Source organism: Podarcis erhardii, assembly GCF_964252035.2.
Source record: "Podarcis erhardii genome assembly, chromosome: 2".
NCBI classification, from domain to species: Eukaryota; Metazoa; Chordata; class Lepidosauria; order Squamata; family Lacertidae; genus Podarcis; species Podarcis erhardii.
Window position 1 is genome coordinate 125,141,006 of NC_138498.1, and position 23,918 is coordinate 125,164,923.

A 23,918-nucleotide genomic window follows, 5' to 3' on the forward strand; every position below is an offset into this window, starting at 1 on the left:
CAAAATTATTATTATTATTATTATTATTATTATTATTATCCAACAGAATATTAAAAATACATGAAAAACATCAATCATTAAAACCTTCCTTAAACGGAGCTGCCTTCAGATGTCTTCTAAACATCAGGTAGTTGTTTATTTCTTTGATATATGATGGGAGGGCTTTCCACAGAGCGGGCGCCACTACTGAGACGGCCCTCTGCCTGGCTCCCTGTAACTTCGTTTCTCACAGTGAGGGAACCGCCAGAAGGCCCTCGGAGCTGGACCTCATTGTCCAGGCAAAACGATGGGGGTGGTGATGCTCCTTCAGGTCTACTGGGCAGAGGCCGCTTAGGGTTTAAAGGTCAGCACCAACACTTTGAATTGTGCTCAAAAACATATTGGGAGCCAGTGTAGGTTTTTCAAGACTGGTGTTGTTATGTGGTCTTGGCTGCTCTCGGTAACCTGTCTAGCTGCCGCATTCTGGATTAGTTGTCGTTTCCAGGTCACCTTCAAAGGTAGCCCCATGTAGAGCGCATTGCAGTAGTCCAAGCAGGAGATAACTAGAGCATGCACCACTCTGGGGAGACAGTCTGCAGGCAGGGAGCGTCTCAGCCTGCATACCAGATGCAGCTGGTAGACACTGCCATGGACACAGAACTGACCTGTGCCTCCATGCACAGCTGTGAGTCCAAAATGACTCCCAGGCTGCACACCTGGTCCATCAGGGGCACAGTTACCCCTCTCAGAACCAGGAATTCTACAATCTTGCCTGCCCCGTCTCCCAAAACAGTACATCTGTCTTGTCAGGATTCAACCTCAATCCGTTATCCGCTATATATCCTGCAACTGCCTCCAGACACTCAAACAGGACTTTCACTACCTTCACTGGTTCCGATTTGAAAGAGAGGTAGAACTGGGTATCATCCACATACTGATGAACACCCAGCCCACTCCCTTGAAGATCTCTCCCAGCAGCATGTGGAAGAGGATGGAACCCTGTGGCACCCCACAAGTGAGAGCCCAGGGGTCCAACACTCATCCCCCAACACCACCTTTTGGATACGACCCAGAGGAAAGGAGCGGACCCACTGCATAACAGTGCCACCAGCTCCCAGCTCCTCTACACGTTCCAGGAGGTTGTTGTGGTCAATGGTATTAAAGGCCTCTGAGAAATCCAGCAGAACTTTTTATTGAGGGTGAAAGAGGAGAGCGCAAAATATGGTCTGAAGCTCAACATCAAAAAAACGAAGATCATGGCCACTGGTCCCATCACCTCCTGGCAAGTAGAAGGGGAAGAAATGGAGGCAGTGAGAGATTTTACTTTCTTGGGCTCCATGATCACTGCAGATGGTGACAGCAGCCACGAAATTAATATATGCCTGCTTCTTGGGAGAAAAGCAATGACAAACCTAGACAGCATCTTAAAAAGTAAAGGCATCTCCTTGCCAACAAAGGTCCGTGTAGTTAAAGCTATGGATTTCCCAGTAGTGATGTATGGAAGTGAGAGCTGGACCATAAAGAAGGCTGATCGCCGAAGAATTGATGCTTTTGAATTATGGTGCTGGAGGAGACTCATGGACTATAGAAGATCAAACCTATTCATTCTGAAGGAAATCAGCTCTGAGTGCTCACTGGAAGGACAGATCCTGAAGCTGAGGCTCCAATACTTTGGCCACCTCATGAGAAGAGAAGACTCCCTGGAAAAGACCCTGATGTTGGGGAAGATGGAGGGCACAAGGAGAAGGGGATGACAGAGGACGAGATGGTTGGACAGTGTTCTCGAAGCTACAAACATGAGTTTGACCAAAGTGCGGGAGGCAGTGGAAGACAGGAGGGCCTGGCGTGCTCTGGTCCATGGGGTCACGAAGAGTCATACACGACTAAACAACAACAAGGAAAGACTCTTGTGTCTTTTAGGAGGGATAAAAGGGGACACAAGGAATAATCCAGCTGGGCAAGTCAGATTGGATGACTTAACTAAAGAGATTCAAATGAATCTGCAAACTATCTTCCTGCTATATTGAGGGGAAACTGCTCTGCTGCATCACTCACTAGCGTGAGTGAAGGAAGGATATCACTTATTCAACATATCCTTTCCTACTATCCTTAACATTCCTGCAGTTGTCCCTTAGCATTATAAGTTTTGGACCTGCCTGAACATCTTTCCACATTATAATCATCCGTATGGTTTCTCCCCTTGTGTCTCTTATTTGGGGGATAATTGGCTAGGAGCTTACAGTGAAGCATTTAACACACACCTGTGCCACCGCCGGGCACATTGCTGCCAGAGGCTCTGGCGGTGCCCACTCTCTGCTCTGTGTGAGGAATAAATTCTGAGCCCATTGGTGAAGTAGCAAAATTTATTTAAAGAAAAGCATCGTTGCAAGCATGGGGGAACTATTCAGGCACAGCCAGGTCAGAACAACACAGGAGTTTATCCTCCCCCCGGGGGCAAATGTCCCTCTTCTGTCCTCCAATTGGCTGGAGGGTGGCGCAGAGGTTACAGCCTATCAGAACACCCGATTATACTCATTTCCCAGGATCCCGATGCCCATTCCTTATTGCCCTTATTTGGTCAAAGCCCCACCCCCAGAATTTACCCAGCACACCGAAAGCTGCCCTAGTTTTGTGTGTTAACCAGTATGGGTTCCAATTGCAAGCATAAGCGATTTTCATATCTTATAAAACTAAAAAGGCAAACCACATTTAGACTACCACTTTGTTCCAGTCACGGGTGCAAGCAGGCTTTGTATCTGGGTCCCAGCTACAAGCTATATGATGCCACCAGAGATCATGTTTTATTTCAACACTTCACCCTTGACGTAGCCAAAAATGAGAAAGTGCAGTAACACATTTAATTCGTACAATATAAACTACCGTATTTTTCCCTCTATAACACGCAGATTTTTTCTCCTAAAAAGGAAGGGGAAATGTCTGTGCGTGTTATAGAGCGAATGTGTGGTCCCTGGAGCCGAAAAAGCAGGCAAAAATCAAATTGCGCGTCTCCTAGAAGGGAAACTTGAAAAGAGGAAGTGGCTGCTTTCCTGCATTCTGCCTCAGGGTCTTACTGCCCACCCGCCTCTTGTTTCGTTGCTGTCTTTGCTCAAACGGAACAAAGAGCAGGGAAAGCCCCTCCCCTCCAGGTAAGCAGAGGGGAAAGCAGTGTGTCATCTCTGTGCTCATGCAGGAGGGAAAGAGAGAGAGAGAGAGAGGGCTGGCTTGGGTGGGGGGAAACTTTTGCCTTTCTTTTCTCCCTCCGTTAAATCCCTCTCCTGCATTCTTAGCCAGCTGCTTCTCTGCACACCCCTCTCATGTCCCTTCTTTGTTTTTCCTTCGCTCCCCACTTAAAATGTGGTTACAAAGCATAGATCCACATGGATCCTCAGGATCTTTGCATTGGGTCACCCCAAATTCACCATCAGATCACATAGCATGTCCATGGCTACAGCCTGCCCCCCCCCCAAATCATGCACCCACTGTTGCTTGGGGCTGCAATGGTGCAAAAACGTGGTTACAAAGCATGGATCCACAGGAATTCTCAGGATCTTTGCATTGGGTCACCCCAAATTCACCATCAAATCACATAGCATGTCCATGGCTACAGCCTGCACCAAAAAAATCACGCACCCACTGTTGCCTGGGGCTGCAAGGGTGCAAAAACGTGGTTACAAAGCATGGATCCACAGGAATTCTCAGGATTTTTGCATTGGGTCACCCCAAATTCACCATCAGATCACATGTCTGTGGCCACAGCATGAAGCCCAAAAATGATACATCCACTGTTTCATTCAGAATGTTTCCCCCCTTGTTTTCCTCCTCTAAAAACGATGTGCGTGCTATGGTCAGGTGCGTGTTATAGAGCGAAAAATACGGTATATACAAGGGTTTCAAGACTACCGTCTGCATGTATGAAGAAGCTTTCAGATTTCTGTGTCTTAATTGTTCCTTTATTGCAATTATAAGAATGGGAGTGATGCGACTCTTCGTATATTAAACAACTGTACATCACATCCAAAGCAACACAAAAAGTCTCACACTCCACTTTTCACAACTCTCACATCCCAACTTCAAACATGAACATTTCCAATCTCTCCACCAAAGACCAAAAACCACGTGACTCAGCCCACCATTATTCACCACCAGCTCTTCAGATGACACACCCCTCCCTAACCTTACACTGCATCTTGTATTCTACTATTTTACGATGTTTCCCGCATTACTTTCCGTACTCCTTACATTTAAAGCGTTTCACCCATGTGAATTTGTAGATGAATTTTATAGTGTCCACTTCGACTGAAGCTTTTTCCACACTCTATACATTCAAATGGTTTTTCCCGTGTGTGTTCGTTGATGTCGTTTACAGTGTCCACTTTGACAATCTCTTTCCACACTCTATAAAATCAAATGGTTTTTCCCATGTGTTTGTTCGTTGATGTTGTCTATATTGTCCATTTCGACTGAAGCTCTTTCCACACTCAATGCATTCAAATGGTTTTCCCCCTGTGTGAGTTTGATGATGTACTCTATAGTGTCCACTATCACTGAAGCTCTTTTCCCACTCTATACATTTAAATGGTTTCTCCCCTGTGTGAGTTAGATGATGTCGTCGAAGTTTCTCACTCAGACTGAAGCTCTTTCCACACTCCACAATACGCAGCGCACTAGAGTCTGAAGGTTACGTTTACAGTTTGCAAAGAAACTAATTGCTGATGATTGTATTTCAATATGTTCCAGGTGACAATCAAATTGCAGACATTTTTACTAACGCTCTTCCAAAGGTTACACATGAAAGACATGTACAAGATATGCTTTGTTTTTGTTCCACAATAATGAACTGCAGGGGAAATGTTGAATGGTCACTTTAAAATGTGAAAGTTCATTATTGTTTCACAAGTTGTGTATGTCTTTAAGGGCCTGAGCCAGGGCAAATAACGAGACCCAGTCTTACAGCTGTGAAACATAGCAGGTGCTGCTGAGTTGTGTTAATCAAGCTGTGTCAGCATTTGGGCATAGTATATAATAAGCAGCAACTAGCTCCCTCAGTACCCTGGGGGATGGGTTGGTGGTTGGGTCTGGTTTGTTATTGATGTATTTAGTGTATAAGGAGTTTTTGTTTTTGTTATTAAAACCTTGTTTAAATTATTTTTTAGTCCCTTTTTAATGCATGGTCTCCCCAGCAAGCTCTCTGCAGCGCTACTAAACAGCAAATAAGCAACAGTTTTCACTTCAACTGAAGCTCTTTCCACACTCTATGCAGTCAAATGGTTTTTCCCGTGTGTTCGTTGATGTCGTTTACAGTGTCCACTATGACTGAAGCTCTTTCCACACTCTATACATTTAAATGGTTTCTCCCCTGTGTGAGTTCGCTGATGTATTCTAAGGTTTCCCCTTTGACTGAAGCTCTTTCCACACTCTATACATTTAAATGGTTTTTTCCCTGTGTGTGTTTGATGATGTAGTCTATAGTGTCCACTTTGACTGAAGCTCTTTCCACACTCTATACATTCAAATGGTTTCTTTGTTATTCCTTTTGAATTTACAGATGGCCCCCCAGAATTCTTGCCTGTCTTCTCCATCGTCTGCTTCAGAGTGCAGGGAGACAAAATCCTGTTGGTGTTGCAAAGGACCCTACTAGAACCCTTGCCCACTCCGGGGAAGTGTTACTAGAACCCTTGCCCACTCCGGGGAAACCATGGGAGGTGATATCTATAGATTTTATGACCGATTTGCCTAAGTCCAGGGGGAAAACAGCTGTCATGGTGGTAGTTGACCTGTTGACCAAGATGTGCCATTTCATTGCTTGCTCGCATGCAGTATCGGCAGAAGAAACAGCTAGGCTGTTTGTTGATCACGTTTTTCGGTTGCATGGCGCCCCCTTGAGGGTTTTGTCCAACAGAGGAAGGCAATTCACTTCCAGGTTCTGGAGGAAGCTCATGAGCTTGCTTCAAGTTGAGGTGAGTTTCTCAACGGCCCGTCACCCAGAAATCAACGGGCAAGCGGAAAGGGCCAATAGCATACTCCAACAGTACCTACGCTGCTACGTCAGTGAGAGAGAGAACGACTGGGTGGAAAAGCTAGCGCTGGCCGAATTTGCTTACAATAACGTGGAGCATATGTCCACGGGGATGAGTCCTTTCATGGCCAATTACAGATGTCACCCCAGGGCCCTCCTAGGGGAGGGGGAGGAGAGGGGGAGTGTTCCTGCGGCAGAGCAATTTGTGGAAGAAATGGAGGCCTTACACCAGCAGCTTAAAATGAACCTGGAGAGGGCCAAGGAAGAGTACAAGAGGCAGGCAGACAAGCACCGCAGAGAAGGGGAGACCATAAGGGTTGGGGACCGGGTGTGGTTGTCAACCAAAGGGCTACCGTTCAAGGGAGGTTGTAAAAAATGACGGCCAAGGCGACTGGGAGCTTTTGAGGTAACGCAGCAGGTGAATCCTGTGGCTTTCAGGCTCAAACTGCCAACCAACATGAAGTTGCATCCGGTGTTCCACCGGTCTTTACTTTCACCATACCGAGAAGGGAGGGAGTTTCCGGGGCGAGAGAGAGAGATCCCCAGTCACCCAGAGGTGGAGGAGAGGGAACTCAGTGGTCAGGCAGCGGAAATTCTTGACTCAAGTTGGAAGGGGAGGCAGGTGGAATATTTGGTAGCTTGGGAGGGAGAGCCTGAGTCAGAAAACACGTGGGTCCCTGCAGGAGAGATAAGGGATGAGTGTCTGCTGGGGGAGTTTCATCGCCGGTTTCCAAGGAAACCGAAACCGTTGGAAAGATTTTGGGAGGAGCAATTTGGGACCACGGATGATGTAGAAGAATTTATGGGGTATGCTCCTTCAGAGGGAGAGGGAAGGGAGGTATCAGAGGAAGAGGACTCAGATTGGGGAGATTGGCCAGAGGACAGAGACAGCAGCAGGTGGAGAACGATGTTTGAATCATCTGAGGGAGGGAATAGTTCGTTCCAGGGGTTTCCCGCTTCACCGCCCAGGAACCGGGGGTGGGGAGGGCCCTGGGAGGGAGGTGGATGTCAGGAAACTGCCATCAGAGCCAAGGGTGGTGCTGAGGCTCCCTAATGATGCTGGAGAGGGAACCAGCAAAGGGAGAAAGGAAGCTTCCGCTGGGGAAGGAGATAGACGTGACGCCAGGGAGAAAGGGGAGTCCGAGGGAGCTGCGGAGAGAAGGCTCCAGGACTCTTCCAGTGAAGCCAGCGGGGGGGGAGCACGGGACCTCCTCTGGGGACGCCCACTCTGCGCAGAAAGCTTTCGCGCAGAGAAGGCAGGCGTCGATTGGGTGTGAAAGAACTTCTATGTTGGAAGAAATTCAGGAAACGCCCACTGACGGATTCTTCCAGCGATTGAGACAGTCACGATGTACTGACTTGAAGACTACCTGTCTCTGTGCCTTATCCATATTTGTAGAAACCACTCCATTCATGTCCCCCATCAAAATTATATTGTAATCCATATAGTCCAACAGAGTCTCATGCAGCTTCTTAAAGAATTCTGATTTTCCCTCATTTGGTGCATAAATGCCTACAATTAGAAATTTCTTTTGTTGTGATTGAATTTCAATTGCCACAAGACTTCCTTGATCGTCTTTAAATATAAATTTCGGTGATAGGCTCCCCTTTGCATAGATTACTACTCCTCTTTTTTTAACTTTGTCTGATGAAATAAATTCTTGTCCCAATCTTTTATTGCTCAGAATTTTCCTATGTAGCCTAGTCACATGTGTTTCTTGTAGGCAAATCAAGTCCAATTGTTCCTTTTTCAATAAATGAAAGACTCTGCGTCTTTTCTCGGGATAGTTACAACCATTAATGTTCCAGCTTAATATTTGCAGTGCCATGATGTGGTTACTTTGATTTTCCTCCAAGTGCACCCTGTAGTTGCTCTACTTCTGTTGGTTTCACTAAATTGTCCAGTCCATAGGATAGGTTTGCTACATCCAGTATTGGTGATCCTTTTTCCAGCGCTTTTTGTTCTAGTCCTCTATCAAGTGGTCTTCTGTCCGATACTTCTGGCTTTTGCCCCAGCTCCTTCTGTAAATCGTCTCCGTGCTTGTCCAAAAATGTAGCTTTATCTTCCACTGATTTTATCTTTATCTTCTTTCCTCTGAAATTGAAGGATAGGCCTTGGGGGAATTCCCACCTGAAGTTGATTTTGTTCTTTCTCAATAAGCCAACCAGGTCACTGAAGTCCAACCTAAGATCCAAAAGATATTTCGGAATGGCCTTAAAGATCTCCACTCTACCAGAGGGTTCTGATAGTGCCAGCCCAAAATTTTGTCTCTCTCTTCTTTAGATCGGAGGGTAATCAAACAGTCTCTTATTCTATTCTTCTCTTTCCTCCCTCCTCTTCCGAGTCTAAAGGCAGTCACAATTTTGAAATCATCTTGATCCAATGGGAAGTCCCAAAAATCAGCAAATTCCTGAGTAAGAAAGTCTATCAAACTGTCCTTCTACACCTCCACATGAACATTTCCAATCTCTCCACCAAAGACCAAAAACCATGTGACACTCAGCCCACCATTATTCACCACCAGCTCTCCAAATGACACACCCCTCACTAACATTACACTGCATCTTGTATTCTACTATTTCAAGATGTTACCCGCATTACTTTCCGTACTCCTTACATTTAAAGCGTTTCAACCATGTGAATTTGCGGATGAATTTTATACAGTGGTGCCTCGCAAGACGAAATTAATTCGTTCCGCAAGTCTTTTCGTCTTGCGAGTTTTTCGTCTTGCGAAGCACGGTTTCCCATAGGAATGCATTAAAAATCAATTAATGCGTTCCTATGGAAACCGCCTTCAGACCAGGTCCGAGGACAGTCTGTCCCCCGACCTCTTCTGAAGGCCGGTGGGGGGCGAAGCGGGAAGCGGGAAGCGCTTCCCTGCTATCCCGGACTGCTTTTAAAATGCTGGCGGTGGGGAGCAAAGCCTTTTGGCCCCCGCCGGCCTTCCTGGACCTCTTCTGAAGGCCGGAGGGGGGGGGGAAGGCTTTGCTCCCCACCGCTAGCATTTAAAAGAGGTCCCCGGAGATTTCCCTATGGGCTTTCTTCTTGCGAAGCAAGCCCATAGGGAAATTCGTTTTGCAAAGCGCCTCCAAAACGGAAAACCCTTTCGTCTAGCGGGTTTTTCGTCTTGCGAGGCATTCGTCTTGTGGGGCACCACTGTACTGTCCACTTCAACAGAAGCTCTTTCCACACTCTGTACATTTAAATGGTTTCTCCCCTGTGTGAGTTTGATGATGTGTTCCAAGGTTTTCACTTCAACTGAAGCTCTTTCCTTTTTTTTTTTTATAAATATTTATTAGAGTTTTTAAATACAAATGCACCAATAATAAACAATCTTACTTCTATCACAACGTAGTTTCATCACTTCTTAGGACTCCCTCACGTCTCCCGCTCCCATTTACATCGTTAAAAGGTTTTTCCAAGCAAATTATCAACTTGTTTACGATCTTATATTCTCTCATTTAAGTATAATCTAGCAATTCTCCATAAAATTTATGTTTTCTTTAATCTCACTTATCATCAAATTTAAATCTAGTTTAGTGGTGACCAGTTTTTTATAATCTAGCATCCTTCTTAACATTCAACCAAATTACAATGTTTTTGTAAATACATCTTGAATTTCTCCCAGTCTTCCTCCAACTTCTCTTCTCCCAGATCACGGATTCTGCCGGTCATCTCGGCCAGTTGCATATAGTCCATCAGCTGCATCTGCCACTCTTCCAGTGTGGGTAGATCTTGAGTTTTCCAGTTTTTTGCGATGAGAATCCTTGCTGCCGTTGTTGCATACATGAAAAATGTTCGATCCTTCTTTAACACCTTCTGGCCGACAATGCCCAGAAGAAAGGCCTCTGGTTTCTTTGTGAAGGTATACTTAAATACCTTTTTCAGCTCATTATATATCATTTCCCAGAAGACCTTCACCTTAGGGCATGTCCACCAGAGGTGAAAGAATGTTCCTTCATTTTCTTTACATTTCCAACATTTATTATCAGACGAATGGTATATTTTGGCAAGTTTAACTGGGGTCATGTACCATCTATATATCATTTTCATAACATTTTCCTTCAGAGCATTACATGCGGTGAAGTTCAGCCCAGTGGTCCACAACCTTTCCCAGTCCTCAAACATAATGTTATGCCCAATGTCCTGTGCCCATTTTATCATAGCCGATTTAACCATTTCGTCTTGTGTATTCCACTTTAGCAGCAAGTTATACATTCTAGATAATACCTTGGTCTTTGGTTCTAACAATTCTGTTTCTAACTTCGATTTCTCCACCTGGAACCCTAACTTTTTTGTCATTTTTAAAAACTTCTTTAATCTGAGCATAATGTAACCAGTCTCGCACCTTATCCTTCATTTTCTCCAAACTCTGCAATTTCCAATTGTCTCCATCTTTTTCTAATATTTCCCAATATTTTGGCCATTTGGCCTCCATATTGGGTCTTTTTCGGGCCTTGGCTTCCAGAGGTGAAAGCCACCTTGGAGTTTTATTTTCCAATAAGTCTTTATATTTTGTCCAGACATTAAACACTGCTTTCCTGACAATGTGGTTCTTAAAGGCCTTATTGATCTTAACCTTGTCATACCATAAATATGCATGCCAACCAAAAGCATTGTCAAAACCTTCCAAATCCAATACGTCAGTGTCTTCGAGAAGTAGCCAGTCTTTTAGCCAGCAACTGAAGCTCTTTCCACACTCTATGCAGTCAAATCGTTTTTCCCGTGTGTGTTCGTTGATGTCGTTTACAGTGTCCACTATGACTGAAGCTTTTTCCACACTCTATACATTCAAATGGTTTTTCCCCTGTGTGAGTTCGTTGATGTTGTCTTAAGTTTCCACTTTGACTGAAGCCCTTCCCACACTCTATACATTTAAATGGTTTCTCCCCTGTGTGAGTTCGCTGATGTTTTCTAAGGGTTTCACTTAGATTGAAGCTCTTTCCACACTCTATACATTTAAATGGTTTTTCCCCTGTGTGAGTTTGATGATGTCGTCGAAGTTTCCCACTATCAGCGAAGCTCTTTCCACACTCTATACATTCAAATGGTTTTTCCTCTGTATGAGTTCGCTGATGTACTTTATAGTGTCCACTTTGACTGAAGCTGTTTCCACACTCTATGCATTTAAATGGTTTCTCCCCTGTGTGAGTTTGATGATGTTGTTGAAGTTTCTCACTTTGACTGAAGCTCTTTCCACACGCTATACATTCAAATGGTTTCTCCATTGTGTGAGTTTGTTGATGTAGTCTATAGTGTCCACTTTGACTGAAGCTTTTTCCACACTCTATGCATTTAAATGGTTTTTCCCCTGTGTGAGTTCGCTGATGTATTCTAAGGTATCCACTTTGACTGAAGCTCTTTCCACACTCTATACATTCAAATGGTTTCTCCCCTGTGTGAGTTCGTTGATGTAGTTTATAGTGTCCACTTTTATTGAAACTTTTACCACACTGCATACATTTAAACGGTTTCTTCCCTGTGTGAGTTCGATGATGTTGTTGAAGTTTCTCACTTTGATTGAAGCTCTTTCCACACTCTATACATTTAAATGGTTTCTCCACTGTGTGAGTTTGTTGATGTAGTCTATAGTGTCCACTTTGAGTGAAGCTCTTTCCACACTCTATACATTTAAAGGGTTTTTCCCCTGTGTGAGTTCGTTGATGTAGTTTATAGTGTCCACTATCACTGAAGCTCTTTCCACACTCCATGCATCTGAATGGTTTTTCCGCTGTGTGAGTTAGATGATGCCGTTGAAGTTTCCAACTATTAGAGAAGCTCTTTCCACACTCTATACATCTGAATGGTTTCTCCCCTGTGTGAGTTCGCTGATGTATTCTAAGGTTTCCCCTTAGACTGAAGCTCTTTCCACACTCTATACATTCAAATGGTTTTTCCCCTGTGTGAGTTCGTTGATGTTGTCTTAAGTGTCCCCTTTGACTGAAGCTCTTTCCACACTCTATACATTCAAATGGTTTCTCCCCTGTGTGAGTTTGATGATGTCGTCGAAGTTTCCCACTATGAGAGAAGCTCTTTCCACACTCTATACATTCAAATGGTTTATTTGTTATTCCTTTTGAATTTACAGATGGCCCCCCAGAATTATTGCCTGATTTCTCCATCGTCTGCTTCAGAGTGCAGGGAGACAAAATCCTGTTGGTGTTGCAAGGGAGAGAACAAAGGAATATGACACACATCAAGTTCAATTACCACTCATTCTAATTAATATTTATAATTATGATGTGCCACCTGATCTCGTTCCCGTTTTCTGACACAGGACTATCCTAGTGTAAATTCTCTGCCCAGGCCTCTCTCACTGTCCTTTCTCCATTTGCCTCACTCCTGGAGGTACCTCCTCTATTTCAATGCGGAATCTGTGTCACACTGAAGAAGCTCCATATTAAACATCAATATATAACTGTACTTAATGGAAACTTCAGCCTTCCATATTGGAGCTGCAATAGTACCTCTCGTGGGAGACATATAGGGCTCCTTCTGGGGTGATTGGTCCACCATTAATCCCCAACCTGTACTCTCACCTGTGGGTCCTAGAAGCTGTCAGCATGCAACAGCAGACACAACCCAGGAAAAGCTTTGACAGGCCAACTTAACCAGTTGAGGATAATTGATGGGTCTCAATCAATTGACACTGCAAGCAATAGCCTCCAGAAGATCAAAAGAGACTACGAGGCTCTGGGCAGGAAATTGAAGCAAATAAATGGAAAAGGGGGGAAACCACCAAAGAGGAATTCAAACAAATAGCCAGCACATGTAGACACAAAGTCAGAAAAGCTAAAGCACAGAATGAACTCAGGCTTGCTAGAGAGGTTAAAAGCAACAAAAAAAGGCTTTTATGGGTATGTTAGTAGTAAAAGGAAGAACAAAGAAACCGTGGGGTCACTCAGAGGAGAAGATAGTGAAATGCAAACAGGGGACACAGAAAGGGCTGAACTCCTCAATGCCTTCTTTGCCTCAGTCTTCTCCGATAAAGAAAACAATGCCCGACCTGAAGAATTTGGAGCAAATGATTCAGCAGAGGAAACACAGCCCAGAATAACTAAGGAGATAGTACAACAATACTTGGCTAGTCTAGATGTATTCAAGTCTCCAGGGCCAGATGAACTGCATCCAAGAGTATTAAAAGAACTGGCAGATGTGACCTCAGAACCACTGGCAGTCATCTTTGAGAATTCCTGGAGAACAGGCGAAGTCCCGGCAGACTGGAGGAGGGCAAATGTTGTCCCTATTTTCAAAAAGGGGAAAAGAGAGGACTCAAATAATTACCGCCCAGTCAGTCTGACATCAATACCAGGGAAGATTCTGGAGCAGATCATTAAGAAAACAGTCTGTGAGCACCTAGAAAGGAATGCTGTGATCACCAATAGTCAGCATCTATTTCTGAAAAATAAGTCATGTCAGACTAACCTGATCTCATTTTTTGACAGAATTACAACCCTGGTAGATGAAGGGAATGCAGTGAATGTAGCCTACCTTGATTTCAGCAAAGCATTTGACAAGGTGCCCCATGATATTCTTGTAAAGAAGCTGGTAAAATGTGGTCTTGACTATGCTACCACTCAGTGGATTTGTAACTGGCTGACTGACCGAACCCAAAGGGTGCTCATCAATGGTTCCTCTTCATCCTGGAGAAGAGTGACTAGTGGGGTGCCACAGGGTTCTGTCTTGGGCCCGGTCTTATTCAACATCTTTATCAACGACTTGGATGATGGACTCAAGGGCATCCTGATCAAATTTGCAGATGACACCAAACTGGGAGGGGTGGCTAACACCCCAGAGGACAGGATCACACTTCAAAACGACCTTGACAGATTGGAGAACTGGGCCAAAACAAACAAGATGAATTTTAACAGGGAGAAATGTAAAGTATTGCACTTGGGCAAAAAAAATGAGAGGCACAAATACAAGATGGGTGACACCTGGCTTGAGAGCAGTACATGTGAAAAGGATCTAGGAGTCTTGGTTGACCACAAACTTGACATGAGCCAACAGTGTGACGCGGCAGCTAAAAAAGCCAATGCAATTCTGGGCTGCATCAATAGGAGTATAGCATCTAGATCAAGGGAGGTAATAGTGCCACTGTATTCTGCTCTGGTCAGACCTCACCTGGAGTACTGTGTCCAGTTCTGGGCACCACAGTTCAAGAAGGACACTGACAAACTGGAACGTGTCCAGAGGGGGGCAACCAAAATGGTCAAAGGCCTGGAAACGATGCCTTATGAGGAACGGCTAAGGGAGCTGGGTATGTTTAGCCTGGAGAAGAGGAGGTTAAGGGGTGATATGATAGCCATGTTCAAATATATAAAAGGATGTCACATAGAGGAGGGAGAAAGGTTGTTTTCTGCTGCTCCAGAGAAGCGGACACGGAGCAATGGTTCCAAACTACAAGAAAGAAGATTCCACCTAAACATTAGGAAGAACTTCCTGACAGTAAGAGCTGTTCGACAGTGGAATTTGCTGCCAAGGAGTGTGGTGGAGTCTCCTTCTTTGGAGGTCTTTAAACAGAGGCTTGACAACCATATGTCAGGAGTGCTCTGATGGTGTTTCCTGCTTGGCAGGGGGTTGGACTCGATGGCCCTTGTGATCTCTTCCAACTCTATGATTCTATGATTCAATCCCTTGGTGAGACGGGGACTTTCACGGCATGTGATGACAGGCTCTGGCACATTGAGCAGACGAGACCAATAGTGAGTCAATGGTCAAGCAAGTGATTTATGCAAGTGCCGTAGAGGGAAGTGAGAGGCTCATCAACCTGGGAAGGGAGGCCAAGAAGCAGATGAAGAACTCTGATCCTAAAAGAAGAGGCTAAGCAGTAAATGCTACACGAATTGAGAGTGGAGTCCTTAAGACGATTGTGTTGGAGTGTTGTGGGTATCAAGGAGTTAACACTATGATAAGTGGAAATGCTGACTCAGTTTCATGTGGTGAGTCAGCATCCCAAGAGATGGTGCGCTGCCTAATTGGTCTATAGCCAGCTAGTATACAGAGGTATGCTTGACTTCTCCACAATGGCTTCTCCCCTGTATGTAGGAAGGCTGATTTATGGCACTTTATGATGCTGCAGGACTGCAGCTGGAATAAAGCCCTCCTTGCAACACAGCTGGACTCCTGAGTGCTTTATATGGAGCTTCTATAGGTCCAAATACATTGCAACATGTTGGGTGGAGTCCTTGTATGCCTCCTTCCGGTACCTCCTGGGGCCAAGCTGGGGCCAAAAATATTGCTCTGCTTCCCTTTGGACCATATCAAGAAGGTTGAGGAGGTAGGGCTGCCATAGTTCTGTTCCCCACCCCCCCGGGAATCGAGGAGGATTTTCACAAGATCGGCAAAAGGTCCACCCAGACGTATGGCAAGGCTGCCGTTTCTTGTGAGGAGAACCAGAACTTACAGGGTTAAACAGTTATGTGTGACGTCTCACATCCTGAGGCCTGGTTTTGTTCACATACGAGAATCTTTCTTTGCGTGCGAGTTACTTTCGCTTTTAGCTGTTGAGCCAGAGAGAATGTCTGCCCGATCTCCGGGGTGATTTATGATGATTTTTCTGTACATAAGAAAGCCTTCTTAGATTAAGCAAGAAGCCTGTGTACAGACTGGGATTTATCACCCACACAAGGCAAAACCGCTGCTGCAATACTCTGCTTGGAGCCAGGAAGAGAGCTTGAGGCTCAAGCCGGCACAGGGAAGCGTGGCAGACTCCATTACATTCCGAAGATTTCTATGGTGGGAAACATCAGGAAAGCTCAAAAGCTGCTTCTTTTGGGGAGAATTTGTATTTTTAAAAAGCTCAACAACTCTGTCCGGATTTTTGCATTTTTAAATGGGGCCACCCTGCTGGAGACGATGGCCTTGTCGTGTAGGCAGCCCAGGACCTCCACACACACTGCCCAGGCTTGTATTCTGCGGGGGTCACGGCTGTGCTTCTAACACCCCTGTTTGACTTCAACCTCATGGAGACTCTACATTGTGTCTCGAGGCAGATGGATGTCAGCAAAAGGGGGTGGAAGGACAGAATCTGACTTTTGAGAGAGGAGGTGCAGTCAAAGATGCGTCCACCAGAAGAGAGCCTGAGGGGGAGACCATTTTTAGATGACATTTAGGATCCCTGCCTCCATTTCTCAGCCTGAACTGTAACTCAGAATCTCGATTGTAACTCAGTTCAGAACCTTCACATCTATTCCCTGGTTGGCCATCTTCTGGAATATAAACCAGACCTCTTTGAGGGTATCATCAAAACCTTCATTTAGTGTGGGAACCTTGGATTTGGAGCCTAGGCATCAAACATAATCCCTGAAAATGTGTCTCAGTAACCCTTGGTATCCACACCCACCTGGACCTCCCAAGTGAGTCTGAGCTCCTAGAGGAACCATCTATGCTGAGGTGGGACACCTCTGGCCCTCCAGATGTGCTTAGACTCAAAGTACCATCAGCCCAAGCAAGGATGGCCAATGTCCAGGGATGATGGGAGTTCTACTGGAACAACATCTGGAGGGACACACTTTCTCCATCTTCCTCCTCCTCTGAAAAAGCTAAATATCTGTATTGTTCCCACCATCCTCCGTGATGTGTAACATCTTCCTGATACACTCCAAGCAACTGCACACATTCCCTAATCCTGCACCATTTACTTCCTGAGGCGGCTCCATTGTGTCCACCTTCTCAGAACCACCCACCATTTCAGTAGCAGTCCTTCAGTTCCCAGCTATTAGTCCCCCTCCCCTACGGAGGAATTATTCATCTGAATCCTAGGGGCTGGGAATCCTGAGTGGGGAGACAGCTCTTGGCCCTGCTGGGGGGTTTCTCCTTGGCTGGTCCTTGTGAGAAGAGGATGCTGGACGAGGTGGGCCCTGATCCTAATCCAGCAGGACTTTTCTCATGTACAAGATACAGTCTCCCAGACAAGAGGAAGGACTTACCTCTCAAAGTCTCTGTATTTTTCTGTTTCAAGGAAGGAGTTGAGCTCAGACTTGCAGATCAGATTCTCTCCTGTGTGGAATGAGTAAAACGGAAGTGCTATTTACGTCACTGGAAAAGTATTCAATAATATTCATGTGTTGAAGAAAGTATAACAAAGTAGCTGGTGTCCCGTTAAGGGCTAATAAAAGGTTTACGAGCTCAGCATGTGTGGGCTGCAAGCTGAGGATGTGGACTGTGGAGCAGGAATACTCGCAATCTCCATTATCCTGAGAGTCTCTGTCGATTTTGCGTAGTTATTTTGGAATTCCTACCGCATTATCGGTTCATGAAAAGTTACGGATGGGAAAACTTACACGGTTGCTGTAAACTATCACCCCACACACAAACTCACATACAGTCTGTAAATTTGGCAAGTTCCCAACACTTGCCTGTAATACTGGCAATTCCAGGCCTGCAGATGTACAGCCCTGAGTGTGGAGCCTCCAGCCACAGATATTGTCTATCATGGAAATGCCCCAGACTGGGACGGATTATGGATCTTTGGATTCTGATAGATTGTATCTCACTCTGACATTGCCTACAATAAATAACAGTAATAGAAATGCCTTCTGGATATACCGTATTTTTTGCACCATAACACTCACTTTTTTCCTCCTAGAAAGTAAGGGGAAATGTCTGTGCGTGTTATGGAGCGAATGCCTGCGGGTGGCGGGGGGGATCTGCTGCAGTTGTGAGCAGAGGATCCATGGTTCCCCTTCCTTCCCTCCTCCGTGGTTACAAAGCATGGATCCACATGGATCCTCAGGATTTTTGCATGGGGCTACTCCAAACTCACTGTCAGATCACATGTCTGTGGCCACAGCATGAACCACAAAAATCATATATCCACTATTTCGTTTAGAATATTTTTTTTCTTGTTTTCCTCCTCTAAAAACTACGTGCGTGTTATGGTCTGGTGCGTGTTATAGAGTGAAAAATACGGTACTTATATATAAACCCTGAAAGCCTTTCTATAGCATCCTTCTCCCACATTGTAGAATTGGTATATATACATCATCAGCACCACTGATTAACCATTGGAAACACTTAAGGATGGGAGCCTGAGAGAGAGGAAGAGGTCTCTGGCTACTTCCTGGGTGGGGCTTCCAGAAGCAAAGAGCTGCTTTGGAGAAGGCCTCCCCCCTCCCTCCCAGGACCTTCCACCTTTTTCTCTCTTCTGCTCTCCAAGGTGGACCAACGGTTTGACTTGGTATAATGCAGCCCACAGCCAGCCATGCAGTAGCTTTCGAGGATCAGTGGGGAGAGGATGGAGCTTCCATGGGGGAAATGGGGGGGGGAATAGGTGGGAAAAACCCCACCATCAGGGACAACTCTCTCTCTCCGGTTGATTTGAAGGAGTGGCAGATTCCTGGGCAGGAGGGAGAAGCCAAGGCAGACCCACCACCGGAGATTCCTCCTCCAGCGCCCAAAGATGGAGACATCTCTCCAAAAGAAAGAGTCTCCCTCCCTCCCTCTCTGCTCGGCTGGGCTTCTATCCCCCAGGGATGCTGCCATTCCTCCCTCAGCCCCCCAGTTTCCTCTGCCCTCCTCCCTCCGTCCCAGTCTCCCCTGCGCCCAGAGACCCCCTTGGCACCGCTCACCCCTCGCCCCAACCTCTCCATCCGGAGGGACCTCGCAAGACGGGCAGGGAGGCGGGAGAGGGAGGGGGGGTCTCTATCCAGCCCTATTTCACTTCCTTTAACCCTTTCGTGGACTCCGTCTCTCCCTCAAGGCGCAGGAGTACTTCGAGGGATTCCTGCCAGGGGGGGACGGCAGAGGGCGTCATGTTTGGGCCCTGGGTTCAAATCCATCCCTGCTTGGGGATAGGAGGTCCTCGTAGGGACCCCCTTGGTGGGCATCACGTTTTCCTTCTCGCAAAGGCGCCCAAGGGGTGCAGGGCTGCCGAGAATCGCTTGAGCCCCCGGGGAAAAGAGACGCGTGCGGAGGGGAGGGCGCTGCAAAGGAGATGGCAGCTGGAGTGCATGGATCGGGGGCCACCTCCTGGACCCCCAGGAAAAAGAAACATGGGTTGGGGGGGCTGCAAAGGAGATCCTGCCACGCAATCCCTGCAGGTGTTGGGCCCCCGCTTGGCAGCAGGATTGCGGGGATCGGGGCCCCTGCTTATGAGTCCCAGGAGAGGGGCTTTTTTGCGGGCAGGGGTGAAACTAGGCTGGATTTCCCCCGAGTCAAAGACCAGATTGGGGATATTTGCGTCCCCACAAAGACATCCTCAACGGCGCCCTGCTGGAGGCGTCACCTGGTGCAAAAAACAACAACCCCCCCCGGCTGGCCACCCCCCTAGCTATGGCTCTGTTTCCGGGAGGGGTCTCTGTCTTTTCCTCTTTCCCTTCCCCCTAAATCGCCCCCTTTCCCCCCGCAGCCTCCTTACCTCTTTGTCCTCTCTGGACCTCCGCCTCCCTTGCTCGCTGTTCCGGTGTCCTTCCCCCCAAAATAAAGCGGAGTAGGGGGGTGGGGGGAACTAGTCAACCCACACCCCTCCTCCCCTTCGGAAAACCTCCCACTTTTCACTTTGGGCCCCCTGGAAACTTCCGACCTATAGACACTTCGGGTTCCTTGTCGAAGGCGCGCGCCTCTAGAGCTACGTTCGCAGAGCAGCCCTTGCCTGTGTTGGGATGGAAACAGGAAGCGATGGCGCTGCCTCTGGCCTCCTGCTCTTGGCCCCTCCTCCCCCCAAGTCGCCTCTCTCCCCCCAGCGGAGAGTGGAAATGGGGGCGGGAGTGGGGGGCTTCCTAGCTGTGTATGAGCTGATGGATTTACGTTTCCCCCCAGAGCAGGGTGGCAGCTGCACACTTATTTTTCCTTAACAAAAAAAATTCCTTCCAGTAGCACCTTAAAGACCAACTAAGTCAGTTCTTGGTATGAGCATGCACACTTCTTCAGATACTAATTATTTTCAAAATTATTTTTCAAAATTATTTTTCCTTATTTACTTTTGTTATTGTATCATTTTAATAGAGTTAAGTTGAGGGTCTTACAGAGACTCTTCCTGGCTCCCCAAAAAGGCCAGAAGAAGAAGAAGGACATAATCCATGTCTGCTTAAGACTGGGCTAGGTAATAAGGAGGCAGTAATAAGACGCAGAGGCCGTGCTGATTTATTACAATTATTTGTGTAGTTTAAATAATATACGTATATACGTATGTGTGACTATTATTATTTATTTACACGATGAAACATCAACATAAAAAACTTCCCTAAACTGGGTTGTCTTCATAAATATTTATTATTATTATTATTTATTTATTTAAATAAATAAATAAATAAATAAATAAATAAATTTAGTTGTTTTCCAATGAGATATATATATGTTTACCAATGATTGTTTTTCCTATGTCTTTAGCAGTTAACTTCCAAAAAGAGATGGAAACCCAGGTTTGTGAAACGCTTGTGTACGCAGTGGTCTGCTTGCAGGAAGACTCCCCAGAAGCATGACTGAAGAATTAGTTCAAAATTATTATTATTATTATTATTATTATTATTATTATCCAACAGAATATTAAAAATACATGAAAAACATCAATCATTAAAACCTTCCTTAAACGGAGCTGCCTTCAGATGTCTTCTAAACATCAGGTAGTTGTTTATTTCTTTGATATATGATGGGAGGGCTTTCCACAGAGCGGGCGCCACTACTGAGACGGCCCTCTGCCTGGCTCCCTGTAACTTCGTTTCTCACAGTGAGGGAACCGCCAGAAGGCCCTCGGAGCTGGACCTCATTGTCCAGGCAAAACGATGGGGGTGGTGATGCTCCTTCAGGTCTACTGGGCAGAGGCCGCTTAGGGTTTAAAGGTCAGCACCAACACTTTGAATTGTGCTCAAAAACATATTGGGAGCCAGTGTAGGTTTTTCAAGACTGGTGTTGTTATGTGGTCTTGGCTGCTCTCGGTAACCTGTCTAGCTGCCGCATTCTGGATTAGTTGTCGTTTCCAGGTCACCTTCAAAGGTAGCCCCATGTAGAGCGCATTGCAGTAGTCCAAGCAGGAGATAACTAGAGCATGCACCACTCTGGGGAGACAGTCTGCAGGCAGGGAGCGTCTCAGCCTGCATACCAGATGCAGCTGGTAGACACTGCCATGGACACAGAACTGACCTGTGCCTCCATGCACAGCTGTGAGTCCAAAATGACTCCCAGGCTGCACACCTGGTCCATCAGGGGCACAGTTACCCCTCTCAGAACCAGGAATTCTACAATCTTGCCTGCCCCGTCTCCCAAAACAGTACATCTGTCTTGTCAGGATTCAACCTCAATCCGTTATCCGCTATATATCCTGCAACTGCCTCCAGACACTCAAACAGGACTTTCACTACCTTCACTGGTTCCGATTTGAAAGAGAGGTAGAACTGGGTATCATCCACATACTGATGAACACCCAGCCCACTCCCTTGAAGATCTCTCCCAGCAGCATGTGGAAGAGGATGGAACCCTGTGGCACCCCACAAGTGAGAGCCCAGGGGTCCAACACTCATCCCCCAACACCACCTTTTGGATACGACCCAGAGGAAAGGAGCGGACCCACTGCATAACAGTGCCACCAGCTCCCAGCTCCTCTACACGTTCCAGGAGGTTGTTGTGGTCAATGGTATTAAAGGCCTCTGAGAAATCCAGCAGAACTTTTTATTGAGGGTGAAAGAGGAGAGCGCAAAATATGGTCTGAAGCTCAACATCAAAAAAACGAAGATCATGGCCACTGGTCCCATCACCTCCTGGCAAGTAGAAGGGGAAGAAATGGAGGCAGTGAGAGATTTTACTTTCTTGGGCTCCATGATCACTGCAGATGGTGACAGCAGCCACGAAATTAATATATGCCTGCTTCTTGGGAGAAAAGCAATGACAAACCTAGACAGCATCTTAAAAAGTAAAGGCATCTCCTTGCCAACAAAGGTCCGTGTAGTTAAAGCTATGGATTTCCCAGTAGTGATGTATGGAAGTGAGAGCTGGACCATAAAGAAGGCTGATCGCCGAAGAATTGATGCTTTTGAATTATGGTGCTGGAGGAGACTCATGGACTATAGAAGATCAAACCTATTCATTCTGAAGGAAATCAGCTCTGAGTGCTCACTGGAAGGACAGATCCTGAAGCTGAGGCTCCAATACTTTGGCCACCTCATGAGAAGAGAAGACTCCCTGGAAAAGACCCTGATGTTGGGGAAGATGGAGGGCACAAGGAGAAGGGGATGACAGAGGACGAGATGGTTGGACAGTGTTCTCGAAGCTACAAACATGAGTTTGACCAAAGTGCGGGAGGCAGTGGAAGACAGGAGGGCCTGGCGTGCTCTGGTCCATGGGGTCACGAAGAGTCATACACGACTAAACAACAACAAGGAAAGACTCTTGTGTCTTTTAGGAGGGATAAAAGGGGACACAAGGAATAATCCAGCTGGGCAAGTCAGATTGGATGACTTAACTAAAGAGATTCAAATGAATCTGCAAACTATCTTCCTGCTATATTGAGGGGAAACTGCTCTGCTGCATCACTCACTAGCGTGAGTGAAGGAAGGATATCACTTATTCAACATATCCTTTCCTACTATCCTTAACATTCCTGCAGTTGTCCCTTAGCATTATAAGTTTTGGACCTGCCTGAACATCTTTCCACATTATAATCATCCGTATGGTTTCTCCCCTTGTGTCTCTTATTTGGGGGATAATTGGCTAGGAGCTTACAGTGAAGCATTTAACACACACCTGTGCCACCGCCGGGCACATTGCTGCCAGAGGCTCTGGCGGTGCCCACTCTCTGCTCTGTGTGAGGAATAAATTCTGAGCCCATTGGTGAAGTAGCAAAATTTATTTAAAGAAAAGCATCGTTGCAAGCATGGGGGAACTATTCAGGCACAGCCAGGTCAGAACAACACAGGAGTTTATCCTCCCCCCGGGGGCAAATGTCCCTCTTCTGTCCTCCAATTGGCTGGAGGGTGGCGCAGAGGTTACAGCCTATCAGAACACCCGATTATACTCATTTCCCAGGATCCCGATGCCCATTCCTTATTGCCCTTATTTGGTCAAAGCCCCACCCCCAGAATTTACCCAGCACACCGAAAGCTGCCCTAGTTTTGTGTGTTAACCAGTATGGGTTCCAATTGCAAGCATAAGCGATTTTCATATCTTATAAAACTAAAAAGGCAAACCACATTTAGACTACCACTTTGTTCCAGTCACGGGTGCAAGCAGGCTTTGTATCTGGGTCCCAGCTACAAGCTATATGATGCCACCAGAGATCATGTTTTATTTCAACACTTCACCCTTGACGTAGCCAAAAATGAGAAAGTGCAGTAACACATTTAATTCGTACAATATAAACTACCGTATTTTTCCCTCTATAACACGCAGATTTTTTCTCCTAAAAAGGAAGGGGAAATGTCTGTGCGTGTTATAGAGCGAATGTGTGGTCCCTGGAGCCGAAAAAGCAGGCAAAAATCAAATTGCGCGTCTCCTAGAAGGGAAACTTGAAAAGAGGAAGTGGCTGCTTTCCTGCATTCTGCCTCAGGGTCTTACTGCCCACCCGCCTCTTGTTTCGTTGCTGTCTTTGCTCAAACGGAACAAAGAGCAGGGAAAGCCCCTCCCCTCCAGGTAAGCAGAGGGGAAAGCAGTGTGTCATCTCTGTGCTCATGCAGGAGGGAAAGAGAGAGAGAGAGAGAGGGCTGGCTTGGGTGGGGGGAAACTTTTGCCTTTCTTTTCTCCCTCCGTTAAATCCCTCTCCTGCATTCTTAGCCAGCTGCTTCTCTGCACACCCCTCTCATGTCCCTTCTTTGTTTTTCCTTCGCTCCCCACTTAAAATGTGGTTACAAAGCATAGATCCACATGGATCCTCAGGATCTTTGCATTGGGTCACCCCAAATTCACCATCAGATCACATAGCATGTCCATGGCTACAGCCTGCCCCCCCCCCAAATCATGCACCCACTGTTGCTTGGGGCTGCAATGGTGCAA

The 23,918-nt window shown here is 46.2% G+C and overlaps 1 protein-coding gene across 8 annotated transcripts in view; it reads right to left on the minus strand.

Moving 5' to 3' along the window:
- Positions 1 to 4,401: 4,401 nt before the first annotated feature.
- Positions 4,402 to 23,918, minus strand: part of LOC309334703 (uncharacterized protein) — a 28,674-nt gene continuing 9,157 nt past the window's right edge. The window contains exons 1-4 of one of the 8 annotated variants that reach the window (XM_081849288.1): positions 19,357 to 19,633; positions 17,320 to 17,505; positions 16,928 to 16,997; positions 10,682 to 12,149 (exon numbers count right to left, since the gene is read on the minus strand). In XM_081849288.1, the coding sequence (XP_081705414.1) occupies positions 10,706 to 12,118 (1,413 nt within the window). In that variant the 5' untranslated portion in view covers positions 12,119 to 12,149; positions 16,928 to 16,997; positions 17,320 to 17,505; positions 19,357 to 19,633 and the 3' untranslated portion in view covers positions 10,682 to 10,705. Of the gene's footprint in view, positions 5,590 to 10,681; positions 12,150 to 12,535; positions 12,674 to 15,742; positions 16,079 to 16,927; positions 16,998 to 17,319; positions 17,506 to 18,585; positions 18,724 to 19,356; positions 19,635 to 23,918 lie in introns of those variants that run through there. The other 7 variants (XR_014153232.1, XM_081849287.1, XR_014153233.1 and 4 more) reach the window with 7 other exon arrangements.